We start from the raw sequence: 20,663 nt of genomic DNA, 5'->3' as shown, positions 1-20,663 counted from the left end.
ACTGTGTCTTTCACTTTCTTTTTAACTCTCCTGAAGTAAACTATCCCTTCTCTTTCTAGGCATTTTTTGTCAAAGAATATATCTTAAGTCACCCTGAAGATGGAGAGAAAATTGCACGGTTAAGAGAGCTGATGCTTGAGCAGGTAGGTGGGGACAGAAGCCAGTCACCTCTCTCTCCTGCCGAGATATGTGTGCATGGTTACCCAGGGACCCATCTACGTGGTTCTCTCCATCGGTGTTCTAACAGAAGCGGTCAGTCAAGGGTTATAGATTCATGTGTAATGTGTTCAAAATTGCTAATTTTCACTTTAACTTTCCACTTTGATGCAAAAGTAAATTTAACAGTGAGTAAACTATGGCAGCCCCTTATAACAAGCAACCTCATGTAGTCTCTTAGAATAGTGCTTGAATGTTCTCTCCCTAAAGACTTGCTGGAGGCTTAATGCCAACTTTTCACTCAAAATTTTGGGCTCAGATAAGTCCGGGCCAGCTCAAAACAAATGAATAGATAAATGAATGAGTGAATGAAGGCATGAGATTCTGCCTTAAATGTTATAGTAAGGGAGCAATCAATAGACTTTGCTTTAAAACAGTATCATGTTTTGCAGACTAAGTCTGTAGGTCATATGGTATGGACAAAACTAGATTCAACCCTATCATTTTCTACTCCAAGGAAGCATAGTTTATTTTTATTTAGTGCCATCAAGTACAAAGAACTAGAGTCATCTCTTGCCTGCTGCATTCCTGTTGCTGGCTCTTGGCCTGAAAATGGTTTGAAAACCTCTGAGGTAGGAGGCATAATGGTTATTCCATAAAAAATGGAATACATATGATAAAACGTGACCAGAGCATCTCTTTCTACTTGATAATACCAAATTAATTAACAAATAAGGCATTCCCTTTTGGATTAGAAAATGATGAGGTTGTATCTGATTCTAGTCCATATTTTATGCTCTGCAGGCTTAATCCACAGAACTTAATACTAGGGAGAAAGAAGTGACCACAGACAGGGACTGTGGCTGGAAGAGGGCCAGGTATGCAGCATCTGGAAAAGAGAAAGGAATTACTTTAAGTTGACCTGCAAAGAAATAGAGAATAAGTTCCTACTGTGGTTCTGGGGATGATGTCGATACTAGAAGTGAGCAGGTTAGGTTATTCAATTCTTAGGATCATGGAGTAAGTGTAGCCTTTGTTGATACTCAAAAATCTGTATTTAACCTGAGCACAATCTCTTGTGAGTGGTTTGCCTCACTGCAGGACTTTTACTTGCTGTATTCAGTCTGACTGAATTCATTCCCCAGAATTAAAATTAAAAGGGCCAAGAAGGCTCTCAAGAAAAATAAAATCAGGGAGCACCTAGGTGACTCAGTTGGTTAAGTGTCCGACTTCGGCTCAGGTCATGATCTCATGGTCCATGGGTTCGAGCCCTGCATCAGGCTCTGTACTGACAGCTCAGAGTCTGGAGGCTGCTTCAGATTCTGTGTCTCCCTCTCTCTGTGTCCCTCCCCCAATCACACTCTGTCTCTCTCTCTCTCTCTGTCTCTCTCTCTCTCTCTCTCTCAAAAATGAATAAACATAAAAAAAAGAGGAAAGAAAAGAAAAAGATTACCAGGAACCTTTGTTTCCTCCACATCCTGCCTGATTATGTTTGTAGGGCCCTGTGGAAAGAGCCTTGTTGGGGGAAACTTTAGATCTCTGTCACAGGACAATCAGTACAGGTGACTGCAATGTGACCTTGGGCAAGTCATATCACCTTTGCCAGACTATAGTAGAAGGGGTTTAGGTTAGTGAGGGCACCATGCTCCTCTGGACCTCTGTGAGGTGGTTCAGATAAAAACTATGTAGTAGACTCGGGGACACACTGCCCCACTGGCTCTTCCAGAAAGGACTTGTTGCCCCAGCTGATGGGAGTGGTGGCCATCAACAGATACCTTTGGCTCTCAGGTCCTTCAGCTATTGCCTCAGCTACAGAGCACTGCCTGCCCCAAGATGACCATCTTCCTGGATGGCCCACATCCCATGACTGAGGAGGAGATATACAGCCTGGCCATTTGAGCCCAACAGAGCACAACTCTGACAGCCTGTTTGAGGCCCAGAGCCCCCCTGGTGTCAGCAGAGGCTGACGTGACTGCCCTGTGCCTTGGTTGCTTTTTCGTCAAGTCCTGCTTCTGCCCCTCCCTCACACAGACAGGGATTCCAGGTGACTCCCCAGTAAACATCCTAATCTCCATGCCAGAGTCTACTTCTGGGAGAACCCAACCTTCAACTTGATTTGGACGAAAGAGAGGTCGCCTAACAGCATGTGTTTAAAATGGAGACTGGATTCCTACCCAACATACAGTTGACCCTTGAGGTCAACTCTTCCATGTCCTTCCATCCCTCATCAGACTCTTCCTTTATGTGTCAGACATACATTCCACTCTTACTATTCCTTTTAAAGGTGTCATTGGTGTTTAAGGTATTTTTATCTTTATGATACACTGGCAGTGGGTAGGAGCTGCCATAGTCCTGTCCCCATAGGGAAAGTTCTGGAAGCTCTAACCCACCAGGCTCAGTCCTGAGCTTTCAGTCTTGAATCTTCCCAAGCCATGAAGATAAAAACCATGTGGTAATGGTGTGATTTGCTTTCCTCTCAGTCAGTGCAGTTTGCTCTTTTGACCACTGTAGTATGGGGCATTTTTTAAAATGTAAAAGACAGCTGATACTCAAATCAAAGGAATTAAGCACTGTTAATAGCTGAAGAACAAAAGAAACTGGAATGTTTATGTCCATCTCTTGTGGGTCCACAAAGCAAGAAACTATTTAAGTAGGAGCTGCTTCAATTATTGCATTATAATAAGTGAATGAGAATAATAGCTTTTAACAAAAACAAAAAGCGTAGCAACTATTATAGAATTCCTGTTCCTGTTTTACTTCTGTGTCCCCCTCTACAAATTTGGGAATTCTGGGGGAGGGGTGGATGGGAACAGAAGAACCTGATGGAAGAGAAAAGGGTAATGTGGAAAAGGGGGTGCCGTCCAGGAAAGAGATCCCTCAGGGAGAAGTACCTGATCCCACTAATAGGGAGCCGCTCCTTCCCAATCCTGACCAGTGCAGAAGGGGGCCAAAGGGACACATACTTGCTTAAGAGGGTTGTTGTTACAGATCTCAGATACATGGGAAAGAAACTTAGGGTACCAGGGAAATGAAGTCTTTGGAATGAGAAAGACCTAAGTTTGAATCCCCATTTGTCTTTTAGCACCTGCAAGAGCTTTCTGATCCCCACCCGTAAGTGAAGGATTGTTCCCGTCTCGTGGGATTGAGAGGATTCACAGTAACGCATGCACAATGCATGGTACAGTGCTTGACCCCTTAGCAAGCACTTGGTAGAGTTACCTATTGACGTGAGTTTCTTCCTTATTATCAAGGCACAGATTTTGGAATTTGGTTTGGCCGTGCATGAGAAGTTTGTACCTCAAGATATGAGACCCTTACACAAAAAGCTGGTGGACCAGTTCTTTGTGATGAAGTCAAGCTTAGGGATACAGGTACGTACACAGAGTGTCCATAGGGGGCAGTCTGACCACTGCCATTTGCTTTTCATTAGAGGGACCATGAAGTATCCAATAGTGACATCTTTTGGTTTTTCTACCAAACTGCATCATTTTACCAGGGAGTCCTCCAATATTAAAATTGGATTATCTTCCGTGTGCCGTGTTCAGCTTTTATGAAAACCCAAAAAGTAAGGGCGAGAAAGCTTAATAATAATGAAACTTAACATTTATAACCTTTTAGCCTTGTCACAGTATACTAAAATACCTCACGAGTTTCTTTGCCCATGTAATTACTCTTAAATATGTGCTTTACTACATCTGTAGGAGTTCTCTGCTTGTATACAAGCCAGTCCAGTCCATTTTCCTAATGGAAGCCCTCGTGTGTGTAGAAACTCAGCACCTGCTTCGATGAGCCCAGATGGTACCAGGGTAATTCCTAGACGTAGGTAAGTCATATTCTGAATTATCTTATAATTTGGCATCCCCACAAGATGATCTGGAATGATTCTCTCATTCTTTATGGCACAATTTGTCAAATACGCTATTTCTTAATGAAATAATTAACCCGCAAGGCAGCTGCAGACATCTGCCACTGGTAAAACAGCAACAGCATGAGAAATAAATAAACTCAAACATTTGATTATATTGAGGCAAACAGGAGACAACAAAATGGAATGTATATTTTTTTCCTTTGGTTTTATACCATGCCAGCATGTGATGAAGTGCAATTCAGAGACTGAGTTAATGACCATTTTTTTTCCCCCAAAACAGCCCATTAAGTTACCCAGCTGTCAACCGATATTCTTCCTCCTCACTGTCCTCCCAAGCTTCTGCTGAAGTAAGCAATATTACAGGGCAATCAGAAAGCTCTGATGAAGTCTTTAACATGCAGGTACTTGATTAGCTTTTTAATCGTCTGGTCGTGTGTATTCCTTTTCTGTCTCAATCATGAGAGTTTCCGTTCACTCTGCTGTGCTAATGAACAGATCTGCGAGCAAGAACTTGAGTTAAGGACAAACCTTTAAACACTCTTACTGCTTTGTTGGTCTCTGGAGTCTACAAAGATAGTCCTCTCAAAACCGCCCATCTACTCTCAGAAGACATGAGCAAGAATGGGAAAGGCCGGGCAAGCTGTACAGGGTTAGCTTTGGAACTTACCACTTCATTTGGGGACTCTTGGAACATGTCACCACATGCTAGCTGCCTCTTAGCATTGCTAAGTGGCCTTTTTGCTTCACAATACATGGTTGAGAGGTCCATTATAACATCTCTCTACCTAGGTACACGTCAACAAATTTTCATAATCAAAATATTTTTACTAAAGGAAAAAACATACAGTTTATAAGGACATTAGTCAGTGTAACACTTGCAACACAGAATTTTATTCAGACACTGCTAATAGGGCATTCATAACAATTTAGTAGAACAAGCTGAAATTTTCCTTACCACTGTCTTTAGAAAAGGAGCATAATACATATTGCGGAACTCATGCCTTGAACACAGTTTTGGAGAAAACAAGAAGGAGTGTTTTCTGCCTTTTAGAAGCGCTCACCTCTTGACGTGCCCTAGGCTGGGAGTCTTGCTGCTTGCACTTTAGTCCAGGAGTGTGCTGCTGCCTGGTCCTGAGTCCTAGTATGTCGCCAAAACCAGCACGAATGTGTTCCCTTGGCAGGAGTCAAAATCTCGATTTTTTTCTTTTCAGACTGTTTTGTTTGTTTTTAAATCTTGGATTCTTGATTAATTCAGACAGTCTTCCTTGTTGATCTGAGATTTTTTTAGATTTCTAAATGGCTTTTCCTTTTTGTCTTTTTTTTTTTTTTTTTTTGGCTACTTGAAAAAAAAAAGGGCAGTGATTTTGTTTTAAATATGTCAGTGTTGTCCGAAGCCTCCAAGCAGTGTGTGATAACAGCTCCCATGTATTTCCAGCCAAGTCCATCTACCTCAAGCTTGAGTTCTACTCACTCTGCTTCGCCTAACGTGACAAGTTCTGCCCCATCGAGTGCCAGAGGTCAGTGCCAGGGCGTGGGGTAGACTGAGGGTGCCCGCGGAACCTGCTGCCCCCGCACACAAGCCCCGTCCTCCAGACTGTTCCAACTCCACCCCCTGATGATCCTTCCTTTCTTCTCTTCCCAGCTTCCCCTTTGCTGTCTGACAAACACAAACATTCCAGAGAAAACTCTTGCCTGTCTCCAAGAGAGAGACCATGCAGTGCCATCTATCCAACACCTGGGGAAACTTCTCAGGTAGTCCTTGTGGGACGGAGATACTTAGAAAACAAGCAAATGCCTGGAATTGCTTACATGTCTCTGCAGAGAAACGCCGTACCTGCCAGAGGCAACCAGATGGGCTGTGTTAGATAACAAGTCTGTCTGAGTGAAGAGTGAACCTCTGTCCCGTGCCCATTGCTCGCAATTTCTGTTGGAGCCATATTTCCTATACAGATACAAGTGTTGTTGCTTGAGCAGTAAAGCTGAGCAGAAAATGGGAAATGATCTCACCCTCCTTGACCTGACCCTGTAGTTCACTGCTGCTATTTAAACGTTACAAGGGGTAATTAGGTGGATGAGTTGGAGTGTCTGTTTGCATGTGTGCATAGCAGAAATTCGGAGCGGCTTTTTACGTTAGCGAAGGACCGTTCAGAGAAGCATGATCTATCCAGCAGCCTCTCTTTTGACCTCTACCTAGTTTGAGAAAGCTTCAGACTAGGTACCCAGGAGTGCAGGGCCAATTTCTGTTCACCTTTGCCATTCTTCTGTACTACATTGAGGGAGAAGCAGTTGAGTGCCCAGGCTTTCCCTGTATGCCTCGGGAGTAAAGCACTGTGGCCCTCACGCCCTGCCTGGCCTTGGTTTTGAAGTGGTCCCTCTTGGTCCCGGTGAGGGCAGGGCCAAAGGCCTGGCCCTCCGGGCACTTCAAGGGCCGTGAAGGGTGGTTCCAAAGGTGAAGATTGTTGGGTAACCCTGGGTTTTACCAATGCTTTGGGAATAACTTAGGAGTAGAGAACTATACTTATTTATGTTCCAGCTAATTTTTCTGTTTTTCTACACCATCCTGGCAGAAGTCTGTAACTGCATCTGGAAATGGATGAGAGCGAGTGGGATGTGGCTTGATTGGTTTATCTTTGCTGATTGTATAATCTTCCCGAAAGCCCCAGGATACCTCATCTGCACAACACTGATGTCTCGCAGAAATTCTCTCTGAGTGCGTTTGGCTGAACTAGCTCCCCAGTTTTATTTCCCTTTGTCACTTGGTGTTGCGAGGGAATTTCACACTCTGTTCCATCGGCTCCAGGAGTGCGTGTTGCCAGCATGGGGACTCTGAAAGCCTTCCTTGATTAGCCTCCGACTTTTCCACTTTTGGTAAAATGTGAAGCAGTGTGTAGTAACCAAAAGCTCAATGCTACACATTGCTGTGGTGCATCTGCTTTTAAGGACTCGCACTTTTTCTTTTTCTTTTTTTTTTTTTTTTTTACTATATTAGGTAGAACCATGTAAAAGTGACATTTTTGTGGGTTAAAAATTGTAGAATATTGTCCATTTCCCATGTTTTTAACCTAGGACTGAAAACATGTCCATTCACTAGAGATTTTTTGAGCTAATAATTCTTTTTTCATTCTTATTTGCATTTCATATTGCCAGTCTGGCATTTGTATTTATAAAGAGCACCATAGCTTTAGTGCTTCTTACTGTTTTTTCCTCCATTTTATTATGAAAATGTGTTTACCATTTACATTTAAAATTGAATACAAACTTTTTAAACTTAAAGTTCTTCTCCCCTTTTTTCCTTAAATATAATCGAATTCTTGGTTCGTAGGCTCATCATATACCATGTAAAAATTATTTTGAACAAAAAGTTTCAGTAATGAGACAATCATCTCATTTTCTAGAAGGTCTCACATGACAGCAAATTGCACCATAAAAATAGACTCTCATACCTTTCCAGAGGCTGCTGTTTAATCATATTGGAGATGGGGCGTTGCCACGCAGTGACCCAAATCTTTCTGCACCTGAGAAAGGTGGGTATAAAGCCAGTCCCTTCATCAGTCCTGAACTGTGGAAGGGTGTGTTTTGTCCTCATTTCCTCCAGTCTCCCGTGTGTCTGTGTGGAAGGCAGATCTTCAGATCTTTAATGATCCGGACTAATTTGCCCCTTAGGGGATTAATGAAAGACCGCCATTGATGATGCATTCTTTCAAAACTGTTTCCTTGTGGGACTGAACAGCAGAACCTGAGCAAGTTAGGAACTCCTCTGTTTAATGGCTTCTGGTGTCAGGTCACCAAGGCAATTCCTGTGTTCCCTGAAACAGAGTTGCCAATTAGGTACTTGTTTAGCACGGGGGAAAATAGCACCTTCCCAGATTGATTGCCTGGTCCCCCTCCCTCCCCCGCCGGCCCTTTGTTTCCTTTACAAAGCTCACTCTGCCAGTTCTTCTGTTGTTTGTGGGGACTCACGTACTATTTAAGAATTGCAATCCAGTGCATAATGGAGTGTGCCCTGCCTCAAGGTCACACACAAAATGAGAAACACATGCATAGCAGTTAATAGCCAATTAGCATCAGTCTGTGCAACACAGCAGAAGATGAACAGCAGATTAAATGTGATTTCGTCCACTGTGCAGGTGGGGGCTTGCGGTAGGTCCCCCACTTGCCTCTCTCAGGGTCAGGCCTCAACAATCAAGTGGTCCCGTAAGCCAACGCATCAAGAGTCACTAATGAAATGTTCCCGTAAAGTGCACTTTAATTGTCCTCATTAAGAACTAAACTGTATTGTCATTTGAGTACACGGGTAGATTAACATTAAAACTTTCCTTGGGAGATTGAAATCAGTGAGAAGAGAGCCAAAATTATTTTAAAACACAAATTTTGCTTTAACGTTACAAGTCAGATATTAATCTTTGCCAGGAGAGCTTATTATTTTTCTTACCGCTTCTACCAAAGAAAACCACAAAGCAAATTTAAAACTGAGCAGAGAAAAATTATTTTAGGAGTGGTAATTCCATGCCATTAAATGAATGTGGTCATTTAGAGTAAAAGGTTGGAATCCTACATGTGTCCACCAGATGGCAGCGTCTGTCCAGGGAGCAAGCCGCAGGAACTCTGAAGTCTTGCTTCTGTAAACCTTCTTTCATAGCAGCTATTTATAATCTTGTGTGTCTTGCCCTTGTTCCTAACAGGGTTGTTCCATATTTCTACATCTTACTGAAGCATGGAACAGGCAAATTACAAGAAAGTAATGATACTGTCAGCATTCCAAATTACTTTTTTCAGGACACACTTCGGTATAATCCATTGATTTCAGTAACAAGAGTTCTTTTCTCAAAGAGTTGGTCATCAGGATGGTGTAGCATTTTAATTCTGCCAGGTAGTTGAAATATTAGCCTTTCGCTGCCTTCCCCCTTTTTGGATGCCACTTGTCCACAAATTGACACTAAAACCCAAGTTTTAGAATAGTTTAGTGACTACATCCTCCATCTGTTATCCAGCATCTAAACACATTTGTAATTCTCAACAAGATTCTATGCTCTTGTAGAGATTGGTAGTTCTGTTGGACTGCTTGAGGGGAAATAAACAGACATGCTACCACCCAATTAAATGTCAACTATAACTGTGAGGTAAGCAATTAAATAAAGGCCTAGTATTTAGGAGGTTTCCTGTTATTGTTGCTGTTGTTGTTTTTAATCCAGTTGATTTTTTCATTCTGGATAATTTGACTTTCTTCTAAGATCGCAAGTGTCGGAGGGGCAAAGTGGTCCATGTGTTTTTAGCTGTGTTATTCCCTTCCAGCTGTGAATCCCACCCCTAGCAGCTGGAGCCTGGACAGTGGGAAAGAAGCCAAGAACATGTCGGATAGTGGGAAAATTCTCTCTCCCCCTGTCCCTCCAAGACCCACACAAACTGGTGGGTATTTGAAGCCTTTGAACAATCACTTTTATAAAAGCACTTTTATGACTACTCCAACTTGTCGTGAATTCCTCAGAGAAAAGTGGGCATTGGATGTCTGAGGTAAAAACCTTAGGAGCTGCATAATTCATTTACAATGTTTTTCCCCTCTTTCCTGAACTTCTCCCTATACTAAGTCAAACAGCGCTCCATTCCTTATCAACTCCATACACAGATTTTGTAGAATGTTCTCCTGCTCGGCACCGTCCTTGGAATTTGGGGAGGTGCCCTAACCTTGACCAGCCAGTAGTGTTTTCTCTGTCCTTTGCTTGAACCACCTCATTCCTGTCAAGCTCTGTGAAGGCAGCCACTTCACTCTTACTCAGGACTGATGCCAGGGTTTCACATTGCCCCTAAATAGGAATTGACTACCAGTAACTTAATAGGCTTGTGGGGAACAAGTGACCTCACATCCGTTGCTGTCCCTTGCATAGAGAAGTCTGTATTCAAGAGGGAGATTTCTTAAGGGGTTGATTCAGGGTGATGCATCCCCTCCGGTGATGGTTTAAGAAGCAAGTTCTTAGGCCTAACCTCAGACCTACTGAATCAGGAGATCACCATTTTTGGAGTAAAGCCCTGGAATTGGTATTTTACCAAAGCTTTCTAGATTTGGAGAAAATTTTTAAGAATTTTTTTTTTTTCGTGAGTTGATAGCAATAACAGGCACCCTTTCCAACTGAATAAGCCGTTTGCTCAGTGAACTTGATACGGTACAGCCTTTAAGACCTGCTCTGCTGACTTTACCTATGCTGGTGATGGGGAGAGTCTTTTAAACGGTCACATATGTCTAGAGTAGTTTTGAAGCTTTACAGATACAACTGGCCTAAATAGGACATTTCCTTCATGGATTTTTCTGGGTTGATCACTCATGTTTCATTTGCTGTATAGTAGCATCTCATCTTTCTGTTTTCTTTTTTAACTAAGCAACTTTCTCTGTCTTTTTAAAATACACTGTGTGCTACCCAGTGTATTCTATACTTGCCAAAACTAAAAGTCACCAACAGGTTTTGAAAGGCTTGGGAGATTTTTAGACACAGTAAGAAGTAACTAGGCTTAATTGGTAATCTGCATTAGAATACCATTGTCACCCTGAACAGCGGAAAATGCATCAATCAAGTAATTGGTATCTTATTCATGATGTACATATAGTCAAGCATTCTCCAGTTTAAATTTGGATGTGTCATGATGTTGGAAAGCATTTTCAAAGGAACAGTAATATTGATGGTAGTTAAGTTCCTAGGCCCATTGAAACTCGTAAGTAGGCAAGGATACTGACCAACTATTTTAGGCCTCTGTGGGAGAATGCCTTTCTAGAGAAACATCGCTGGATATGCTGTGGCTGCGAGGGCTGCTGTGGAGTCCACCATGGTGGGGCCACTGAATGCCTGGGTCAAGACGAAGCAGATGGTCAGCTACAGTAAACCTGGACTTGTGCCACACACAGCAGTGGAAGAAATACAATTCCCAGTCAGGATCTGTTTCTCCAAGCATACGTGATTTTCTCCCATCATCAACACCCACCGGGGACAGGATAGGAAATCTAAATGCTGGTGCTGGAACGTGGCAAGTGCCGGTGGCATGCCCTTAGTGTGCAGGGCAGAGCAACAGTGGGCCACTCTCTCTGGTCCCCCAGCACCCAGAGCACACAGGTGACTCACCTCTCCCGACTGAACCTGGCAGGACCACCCTCCCTTCTGCACTGATTGCTTTCCTGGTCTGTCCTCCTGTCATCATCCGTGGTCACTGTTGGGGGATACGTAACTGTCTGTCTTTGTTTCCTTCAGCCTCTCTCTAGTTTTCTTAAGCGTTGCAAACCTCACTTTGACAGCTGGGAGAATGGCAGCTTATCACAGACCAAGAAACCCTGAACTCACTGAAACCTCTGTAGGTGGAATTGGGAAATCTGTCTCACACTCACCGCATTGACTGCATCACAGCAGCTCTCCGTGTGCATGCTTATGCCTCAGGGGGCTGAATTTGACCTACAAGCACACGGAGCAGTGCCATCACCCGTCCTGAATCCCAGGTGTAGGGTTGAAAGTCTAGTGGGAGAAACAAAGAGAGAACACTTCTTTGCCATAATGATGAAATTCATAGAGAACCACTTGCACTCCTGCCCGCCCCCCTCCCCCGGCCAACTTCCACCCCACAGGTGCAAAGAGAAGACCTGAGTAGGAGCATTAGGGAGGTAAACAGAAAACTTCTCATTTCCTGTCTGGATGTGGCCAAGTATCTTCTGTTTGGGGAGTATTGGGATATGAAAGTGGAGGCTGGTAAGAATTTATTCTCATGGACCCTTTCTAAGTTGCCTGGATGCCCTGGGTCTACCCATTGCTGCCCGGGTCAGAGTCAGCAGCTATCCTCCAAAGACTTCTCTTCAGCACCTCACACCTAAAAGCACCTTTTGAAATAGATTGGGCAGTGGAAAAGCATCTGGACTTTGCAGAAATGGAACATGGGCCCAGTTCGAGCCTCTGTCACTTCTGTAGAGCATCATGTATGCTCTGGTGACTTTTCACTAATTCTCCCCTGGCTTGGTGCTGCCATCCCTTGTGAGGAATCTATTTTGGAAAGGTGTCACTTTCTCCCTTACCCCCCTTGCCTAGGAGGGCCTTGGGCACTGGGCCATCTGTAGGAGTTTGTACACAGAGGGCATTTTCAGATTGTCACCTTTCTGGTTTTTGAAAGGATTTCTCTCTGTTTACAGCTTCACCAGCAAGACATACAACGTCAGTATCCCCCTCGCCTGCTGGGAGATCTCCACTGAAGGTACAGACTCTGACTTAGACTCAGGCTAGAGACTGGCCCCACATTCCTTCTTTCCTTAGGACTCCTCCTGGTGTATCACTGAAGTGCTTTCATTGGTATAGACCAGACAAAGAATATCTAAAGAAGGGGTGGAGGAAGATTGGAAAGAAAATACTAGACTTTGCTTTCAGAGAGCTGCCTCCATGAATGAAACTGTTTGTTTTTATTTTTTAAAAAAAATTTTTTTTTTAACATTTATTTTTGAGACACACAGAGACAGAGCATGAACAGGGGAGGGTCAGAGAGAGGGAGACACAGAATCTGAAACAGGCTCCAGGCTCTGAGCTGTCAGCACAGAGCCTGACGCGGGGCTCGAACTCACAGCCCTCACAGACCACGAGATCATGACCTGAGCTGAAGTCGGCCGCTTAACCGACTGAGCCACCCAGGCGCCCCAAAACTGTTTGTTTTTATATTAGCCTCATTCCCCAAGTCGGGAAAGTGAGAATGTACAGACTAGAGTCTGTGTATACACTGAACTAGGAAAGAAATATGATCTCAGTGTATTTCCTAGGATGTTTTCAGTCTGCTCCTTTGGTTTAAGGGACATCAGAAAAAAAGAAAAAGAAAAACAACTTGAAAAACTTGTTAATGAAGACCTAGTAAATGGTCTCCTGTACCTTTTTGCTTCTATCAGCCTCACCCATTTTGACAAAGTCAGACCCAACTTCTTCTCTTTTAATATTTTATTCTAAGGTTTTCATTTACAGTAGAGATATATACTTGATAATAAAAAAAAGTAAAATGAATTCAAAAATTTCTAGGAAACATTGAAAAGCTTTAAAGATGAGACGTTTAAATTGATATGTAAACATAGGCTATTTAACATCTGTAAACATACAAAATCCCTCATGAAGATAAAGAATAATATTTGGTCTCTATCCAAATTGAATCAGATTGGCTGCAAGGATTGTCAATACCTACAGACATTGGTGTTCAGAGCTGCTGCACCAGAGGCAAATACAAGGTTGAAGTGACTGTGAAAAGAATGACTTTGTGTCTGAGTGAGGATTTACATGCTCCATGTCCTTTTTGTTGAGGTATTTCTAGCTAATGTGAAAGAAAAAGACAAATTAGCTTCTAAAAACATAGGGGCAGGTCATGATCCAATGCATCTGGATGCTAAGGATAGTTGCTGATAGAAACTGAGAATCTGGAAAACAAAAGCCCCAAAATGGAGAAAATTGCAAGGAAGTGTGATTTCATTTGCATTGCCAACGTTTCTGATGTAGAAATTTGCTGGAGAGTGCAAATTATTTGCTAGGGTTTTTTTGGGTTTTTTTTTTGTTTTTTGGGGTTTTTTTTGGTCATTCTGCAATGCAGCTGTTAATCATAAGGTACATGTGACTGCATTCTCTCTGGAAGCCACGGACCATCACGTTGACGTGATGGGAAAGAAAGCAACATGATGTTTCCACATCTTACATGTACCCTTACTCACAAGGAGCTCCCACATATTGCTAATGCAATTAACATCTGCATTTTCCAACTTGCTTTTGCAGAGTAGTAATAACATGGTAAGTCACAGAGGTTGATTCTGTAAAAAGAACCTAAGGGATGAGAATGTTCAGGTAGCTACAAAACACTCCTATATAGGAAGGTGGTGTATACTTTCTCTGCAGAGCTGGTGAGGTTCTTATTGGCCAGGTGTAGCTTTCTAGCCATATCTCTACAAAAGGGGTTTGAAAAGACAACGGAACGTTTGTTTTGTAACTCCTGCGTTATGTGAGGGGACACACTGCTACCCAGTTATGACCTTTGCGATGCATAGAATGTAGTTTGCTGCCTTAACTTAGTTTTTTTCCAGCAATTAAGTGATGGAGTTAATCCTCTGGAGAAGGCTGAGCTTACCTGCCTTATTTTGAACTTGTGGTCTAATTTTTGTTAACGAGCAGTGCATTTGGATCTCTTAATTGGTGATGCTTAATTTTAGGCTCCTGCTAATGAACACATTTGTGTCTACCAGCATTAGTTGAGAGACCAAGGTAAAGTTAGTCTAGGATAACATTTGGCAAAAATGTGTCCCATACAACATTAGTTATGGACCATTATGTGATAAACAGAAAAAAAATGGTCTGTGGTCAGATACGTGTAGAAAACACTGGGCTGCAAAGTCCTTTCGTTTTCTTTATTAGAAAACTTTAACATGCTACTATGCTTTAAATGTACTCAAGGAGTGCATAGTATGTGTTATTTCCCAGTAGAACCCTCCTTTCACAGAGCATCACTTAGGACTCATTTTCCATAGGACACCTGATAGGGAAGTAGCAAATCCAGATGCCAACAGGGTAGACAGCTGACATGAATGAGCGAAGGAGGCTGGTAGAACAGTGTGGCGAAGGCTACCGTAAACTGAAGAGTTCGTGCCCCGTCTCAAGGGGAAAGCCCCTCATCAGCTTCAAAAATTATCTTCATTAAGAAAAAGCAAGCCATTGTTGCTAGAACTTCCAGGGTTTTTGTTTTTTTTTTAATCAAGTGCCAAAAAATGTGGGGGTTTTTGAGAAATCTTCCTCTTTAAAAAAATTAGCAACCAAGTCAGGGTTTTAGAAAACACTCCAGATGCAACAAGTCCTGTGTCCAACTCTCGAGCCTGAGAGCTACGCAAGGGCAGCTCCAGGTCAAGGGTCTGGGGTGGGAGCAAACTCAAACACGGGCCTACTGTGCCTGCCTCCTCCTCTGGAGGCCTTTGCTGGGAGGCCTGTCCCCGCTCCGACTGCCCTGGCTGCTGTCCTCCAGTTCTGAGCCAGTCCCTGCTGAGCTGGAAAGGGAAGATGGTAATGCCAGAGCCTTCCATTGCTGGTTCCCTGTCTTCCAAATCATAGGACTAATTATATGCCTCTGAATTTTCTTCCTGATTACATTTGTCCTCTTTCTATCCTGAAAATGGGCAGTGAGGTAAGCTTGGATGAACGTTTTCCGTGCTGAGAATACCACCACCTCAAATCTGAGTCTGGGGGTTTGCCGTAGGCCAAGAAGGGCTGCCATCACCAACCACCACAGCTTGGGAGGCTTAAACAAGAGAAGTCTATTTTCTCACAGTTCCTGGAGGTACAGGATCCCCAAACAGCCGTCACCAGGCTTGGTTTCTCCTGAGGCCGCTCTCCTTGGCTGGCACATGGCCCCCTTCTCGCTCTGCCTTAACGTGGCCTTTTCCCTGTGTGGCCAAATGTCCCCTTCTTATAAGGATACCAGGCAGGCCTACCCCGAAGGCCTCACTTTAAGGTACTGCCTCTTTAAAGACCCTGAGCCCAGATGCGGTGACATTCTGAGTATTGGGGATTAGGGCTTGAGTTCAGGGGCCTGGGAGGGTTCGTGGTGCAGCCGGTGTTCAGGATGGCCGTGACTTTTCTCTCCTCTGCCTTTCCCCTTGCATTTGGGCAGGGCTCGGTGCAGTCCTTCACTCCCTCTCCAGTGGAGTATCACTCCCCGGGACTGATCTCCAACTCCCCCGTCCTGTCGGGCAGCTACAGCAGTGGCATCTCTTCTCTCAGCCGGTGTAGCACCTCGGAAACCTCAGGCTTCGAAAATCAGGTGAACGAACAGTCGGCACCGGCGGCGGGGCCGGGCTACAGCGGGCCGGAGGAGCCAGTGCGCAAGGAGAGCAAAACGCCGCCGCCCTACAGCGTGTACGAGCGGACTCTGCGGCGGCCCGTCCCGCTACCTCACAGCCTCTCCATCCCGGTCACGGCCGAGCCGCCCGCGCTGCCCCCCAAGCCCCTGGCGGCGCGGCCCGGCCACCTGGAGAACGGGACCCGGAGGACTGAGCCCGGCCCGCGGCCCCGGCCCCTGCCTCGCAAGGTCTCGCAGTTGTGAGTCCCTCTGCGAGTCCCCTGCCAGGAGGCCCGGCCGTTTTCAAGAGAATAGGCGGTAGGACCAGGAGATGTTTAGTGTAGGCACTTTAATAACTTACCCAGATTCGTCTTTCAGTGAATGGAATTAAAACCTGCTTATTAATATGTTGCACAATATTAAAAGTTACTGATCTAAAACGCCGGATGTTACATGGAGTATGGCTGACTTTCCTTAAAACGTTTCTCGTTTGGAAGTGGTAAATAGTGCTGAAGACTTCTTTTGTATCTTTTTATGTTCCCTTTTTTTTATCTAGTTTAATCTTAAAACCAATACGAGATTGTCCAACAATAGGACGCGTGATGTTGTACACTTTTTACTGAATACTTGATACTCCGAGAAAGCTTATTAAGTCGATGCACATCCTAACACGACGGTCCTTACTTTAGAAGGCTTCTTCTGTATATAAGGGAAGGTTTCTCGCTCTTTCCATGAGAAGACTGATCCGTGCACTTCAACAGAATCACAAGTTAGCAGGCTCATTAGACAATACACTTAAGGGGTTGCAAGAAATAGGACTGCAAGTTGTTTTGTTCTTGAAACAAGAGTTCTTTAAGGTTGCTTTTGACATTGACCACTGTCTGCTTTCTTCAAACTCTGCTTTGTGAATTGGTTGGTGAATCCTTTAGCACCCTGACATCATGGTATCTACTGTATTTCTTTTCAAGGTGCAATTTACTTTGAGAGTTCCAATCGGCTAGATTAGGCAAAAGACCCCAGGAGAGATGTTTACTTGAATCTTGCGCAAGCTTCCTTACTTGATCGTTTCCTCTGCAGCATATTTGTCACTGAAGAAGCGCAGATGTTCACGTGTTAAATGGGCACAAATTAATGTGTCCCATTAACAAGAATTCAGGAATCAATACAGGACAGTATTAAATCAATAGCGTAAATGAAGAAAAAAACCTTAGAGAAAATATATTAGCATGATTAAATGGAAAAAGGACTTTCAAAAGGCAAGGGCATTAACTTTTAATCCTGCACCAAATAGAAAATTCTTCACAACTCTCCAAGCTCCTACCGGAGCTTGTCTTCTTAGCTGATCCTGTCTTTGCTGATGGGTGAGATGGCTGTAGACCCCGCTGGCTTGAGGACCGACACACAGCATCGCAGATCTAGGTAGGGATGCTGATGCCCCAGTTGCAGACATGTGGAAAAAGCACCTTGTATTTAGTAATGTATTTTGTAGCCTTGTTTTTTTCTTTTACTGACTGTTTATAACACTCAATAAATATGAACTGTATTTTAAATCACACTGTTAAATATTTTCCCTCTTTTGTTGGGAAGCTCATTTTAGTTTAACCCCATTTGTTTTTGTTGATAGCTTACCTGGAAGGCAGTGACCACTTTTTTATATTCTCTTAATGAAACCATTCAGCAGGTATACACTGTTGAGGCTGGTTATAGAGGTTTTCTATAATAAATGTTCAAGTATTTTTGTACATAACTGGTTAATTTTAATAAGAGATACCATTATGTGTAAAAAAAAAAGTAAAAATAAAAGCAAACAGTTGTGGATGCAGTATGATTGTTATAATTATGCCAAATACTTTATGTATGGAAAAAGAATATTTGTACATATGTGCTTTTAACAATAATTCTGCCATATTGACTTTACAATTTTGAATGTCAGAAAAATTAATATATGTTAAATATTTATGTTTAGTGAAAGTATTCATAATTGAGAAAAGGAACATCCGAATTTTAGCTTTGTATCTTGCAAGCTTTGCAGTTGGAAATTTCTGGAACTAGCGTTTGCCTTGATGATAACACTTTGTGTTTGTAATCACATCCTTAAATACACATACACACACACACATAGGAAGCTCCATATTCCTGTTGCTTTAAAGAAGTAAAGCCTTCCATTTAAATAAGTTGACATGCATATAAGATAACAAAGCTTCTTTGATTTCCTTTTCCTTTGTAATTTAATAGATTGTTGACTAGTGCTTGGGCACAGTATAAATCAGTGTTATTTGCTCTTGAAGCCCTTTTTTAAAAAGTTTTTTCTGGCAATGAACAGTTCAATTTATCATGTGCGTGTATTTCTGAAGCAGCTATATAGCAGAACATTTCAAAAGATTCTGTTAGCTCAGATGTTCATGTTGGTTGCTGCTGAATGGTAAATATTTAATAAAATTACCTGATTAATCTTAATATAACTGTCTTTATTACTGTCATCAGTGTATCTTTACCTGAAATAGAAGCTTTGTAAATCTCTTGTCATATCGTGAAATTTTTGAACTTTTTTGTTGATAGATCCTATTTTGTTGTTATTGTGCCTTGCTTGATGCACTTCTCCCTACAAAGCATATTTATACGTTAGAGAAAAAAAGTTAAAAGATAATGGTATTGGTTACTACCAATAGAGAAATGAGATTTACCTGGGTGATAGACTGTTAATTGACTTATCCAGAGCCATTTTTTTTTTTTAATTTTTTTTTAACGTTTATTTATTTTTGAGACAGAGAGAGACAGAGCATGAACGGAGCATGAACGGGGGAGGGTCAGAGAGAGGGAGACACAGAATCCGAAACAGGCTCCAGGCTCTGAGCTGTCAGCACAGAGCCCGACGTGGGGCTCGAACTCACGGACCGCGAGATCATGACCTGAGCCGAAGTCGGCCGCTCAACCGACTGAGCCACCCAGGCGCCCCTCCAGAGCCATTTTTAAAAATCAAACCAGAGGCACCTTAGTGGCTCAGTTGGTTGAACATCCTTCTGACTCTTGGATTTTGGCTCAGGTCATGATCCCAGGGTCGTGGGAATGGGATTGAGCCCCGCATCAGGCTTTGCACTGAGTGTGGTGCCTACTTAAGATTCTCTCTCCCCCTGACCCTCTCCCCTCCCCTACTTGTGCACACATGTGCTTACTTTCTCTCTAAAAAAAAAAAAAAGTCCAAGTTTGTCTGCATGGGAAAACTTGACATAAGACAGGTAACTGCAAGACCTACAAAGGAATAGCCACCTTTGCCAGCTGTGACAAACTCTATCCACAGGCCAGCTTTTCTCCCTGATTTTCATTAAAAAAAACGGGAAACATGTGACAAACACTGCAAAACCCATCAACTACAAGATTGCTGTTAATAAAAGCTGGCTTTAATTTTGTGAAATCTGTCTATGCTGTGTTAGGGTTACAACATTTATGTAGCTTAGTGCTAAGCAAGCTGTTGTCTAAAGCCTCTGTCCCATTAAATACCAAATACCATTTAAAGGCCATAGTCAATGTCCTGATTGTTTCTCAACATTAACTAAGTCATTTTAGAGCATTTTCGATCATTTTCATTACAACAGACCCCATAAGTATTTCGATTCCACAAGCATAATTACGATATGAATAGCTCTGCTTCCTACCCAAGTAGTCTTGTCTCTGGATTGTTATTGATTGTTCTACAAAACACAAGGAAGAGAATAACAAGTTGCACAGCTTTGCCTTTATTTGATCTTTACATATTAAAATGTGGCTGCACCAAAATGAACTCCTAGTTGTTGATTGAAATAAGCCTTGCCCTCATTATATAAGAATACCATTTAAAACACGCTTGAAAATTGGCTAAATACCAATTCCCTTACATGACTATTGTTATTTTTACACCTTCCTTTCATCTTTCTACATATATTTATTGCATAGTTTTTCTACACTGTTGAGTGTGGTTTCCCAAGTATCATCAACATAATCTGTTAATACAGGACAGACTCAGTGCCGCTAGGGAGAGCACTGCCTCATTACAGCTTTGGTTCTGTCTCAGGGAGGGAAGGGCAGGATCAGTTTTACTGAAATTTTGGAGTTTTGTTTAAGGTGGGACTTTCAACGAGCAGGCATTGTTTAAGACTGGATACATATCATGATATAATTGCTCAGGGTGTTGTTGTTGTTTTTTTTTTTTAACGTTTATTTTTGAGAGAGAGAATCCTGAGCAGTCTCTATACTGTCGGCACAGAGCCCAACTTGGAGCTTGATCCCACAAACTATGAGATCGTGACCTGGGCTGAAATCAAGAGTCAGACACTTAACTGACTGAGCCACCCAGGCACCCGTGTTCAGGTGTGAAGGATATAATGAGGCAAGAATTTTGGGTTGAGGGGCTCAAAAAGCCTTAGGATATGAACTATCAGTTGATGATTTCTATTGATGAATTAATAGGATCCGTTGAAAAGTTCCTGTTATGAATAAATTTATGTGCCTCGCTAAGAGGTTCTTGGTAAACTTATGCTAATGAACATTGGAATATGGAGTCATATTCATGTAGACAAGATCTGTATGAGGTAGACAGTTTTAGTTCTCAACATCAATGTTTTACACAGTTACAATCATACTATACCTGGATAAATTATCCTTATTTTATGTTTATTTGCATATAACATGCATGTAAAAGCAAAATATATATTCCATAATTTAGCCATTCTCCTATTAATTGATATTATATTGTTTCCAACCTGTTCCTCCTACAAATAACACCATCGTGACTGTTCTTACATACAGCTTTTTCCATGTGTTGGATTATGTCCTTACAATGTATTCCTACACTGAAGTT

At 42.5% G+C, this 20,663-nt stretch overlaps 1 protein-coding gene across 2 annotated transcripts in view; it reads left to right on the top strand.

The window, feature by feature from the left end:
• DOCK4 (dedicator of cytokinesis 4) overlaps positions 1-17,379 on the top strand; it is a 430,038-nt gene extending 412,659 nt beyond the window's left edge. For both annotated transcript variants that reach the window (XM_049641704.1, XM_049641705.1), the window contains 10 exons: positions 60-143; positions 3,408-3,527; positions 3,858-3,979; positions 4,305-4,425; positions 5,460-5,541; positions 5,667-5,776; positions 7,476-7,548; positions 9,317-9,430; positions 12,180-12,241; positions 15,662-17,379. In XM_049641704.1, the coding sequence (XP_049497661.1) occupies positions 60-143; positions 3,408-3,527; positions 3,858-3,979; positions 4,305-4,425; positions 5,460-5,541; positions 5,667-5,776; positions 7,476-7,548; positions 9,317-9,430; positions 12,180-12,241; positions 15,662-16,093 (1,320 nt within the window). In that variant the 3' untranslated portion in view covers positions 16,094-17,379. The remainder of the gene's footprint in view (positions 1-59; positions 144-3,407; positions 3,528-3,857; positions 3,980-4,304; positions 4,426-5,459; positions 5,542-5,666; positions 5,777-7,475; positions 7,549-9,316; positions 9,431-12,179; positions 12,242-15,661) is intronic.
• Positions 17,380-20,663: the final 3,284 nt, after the last annotated feature.

Source organism: Panthera uncia, chromosome A2 (genome assembly GCF_023721935.1).
Source record: "Panthera uncia isolate 11264 chromosome A2, Puncia_PCG_1.0, whole genome shotgun sequence".
Taxonomy (NCBI): Eukaryota; Metazoa; Chordata; class Mammalia; order Carnivora; family Felidae; genus Panthera; species Panthera uncia.
Note: the sequence above shows the minus strand (reverse complement) of the source record. Positions and strands in the feature narration are given on the sequence as shown.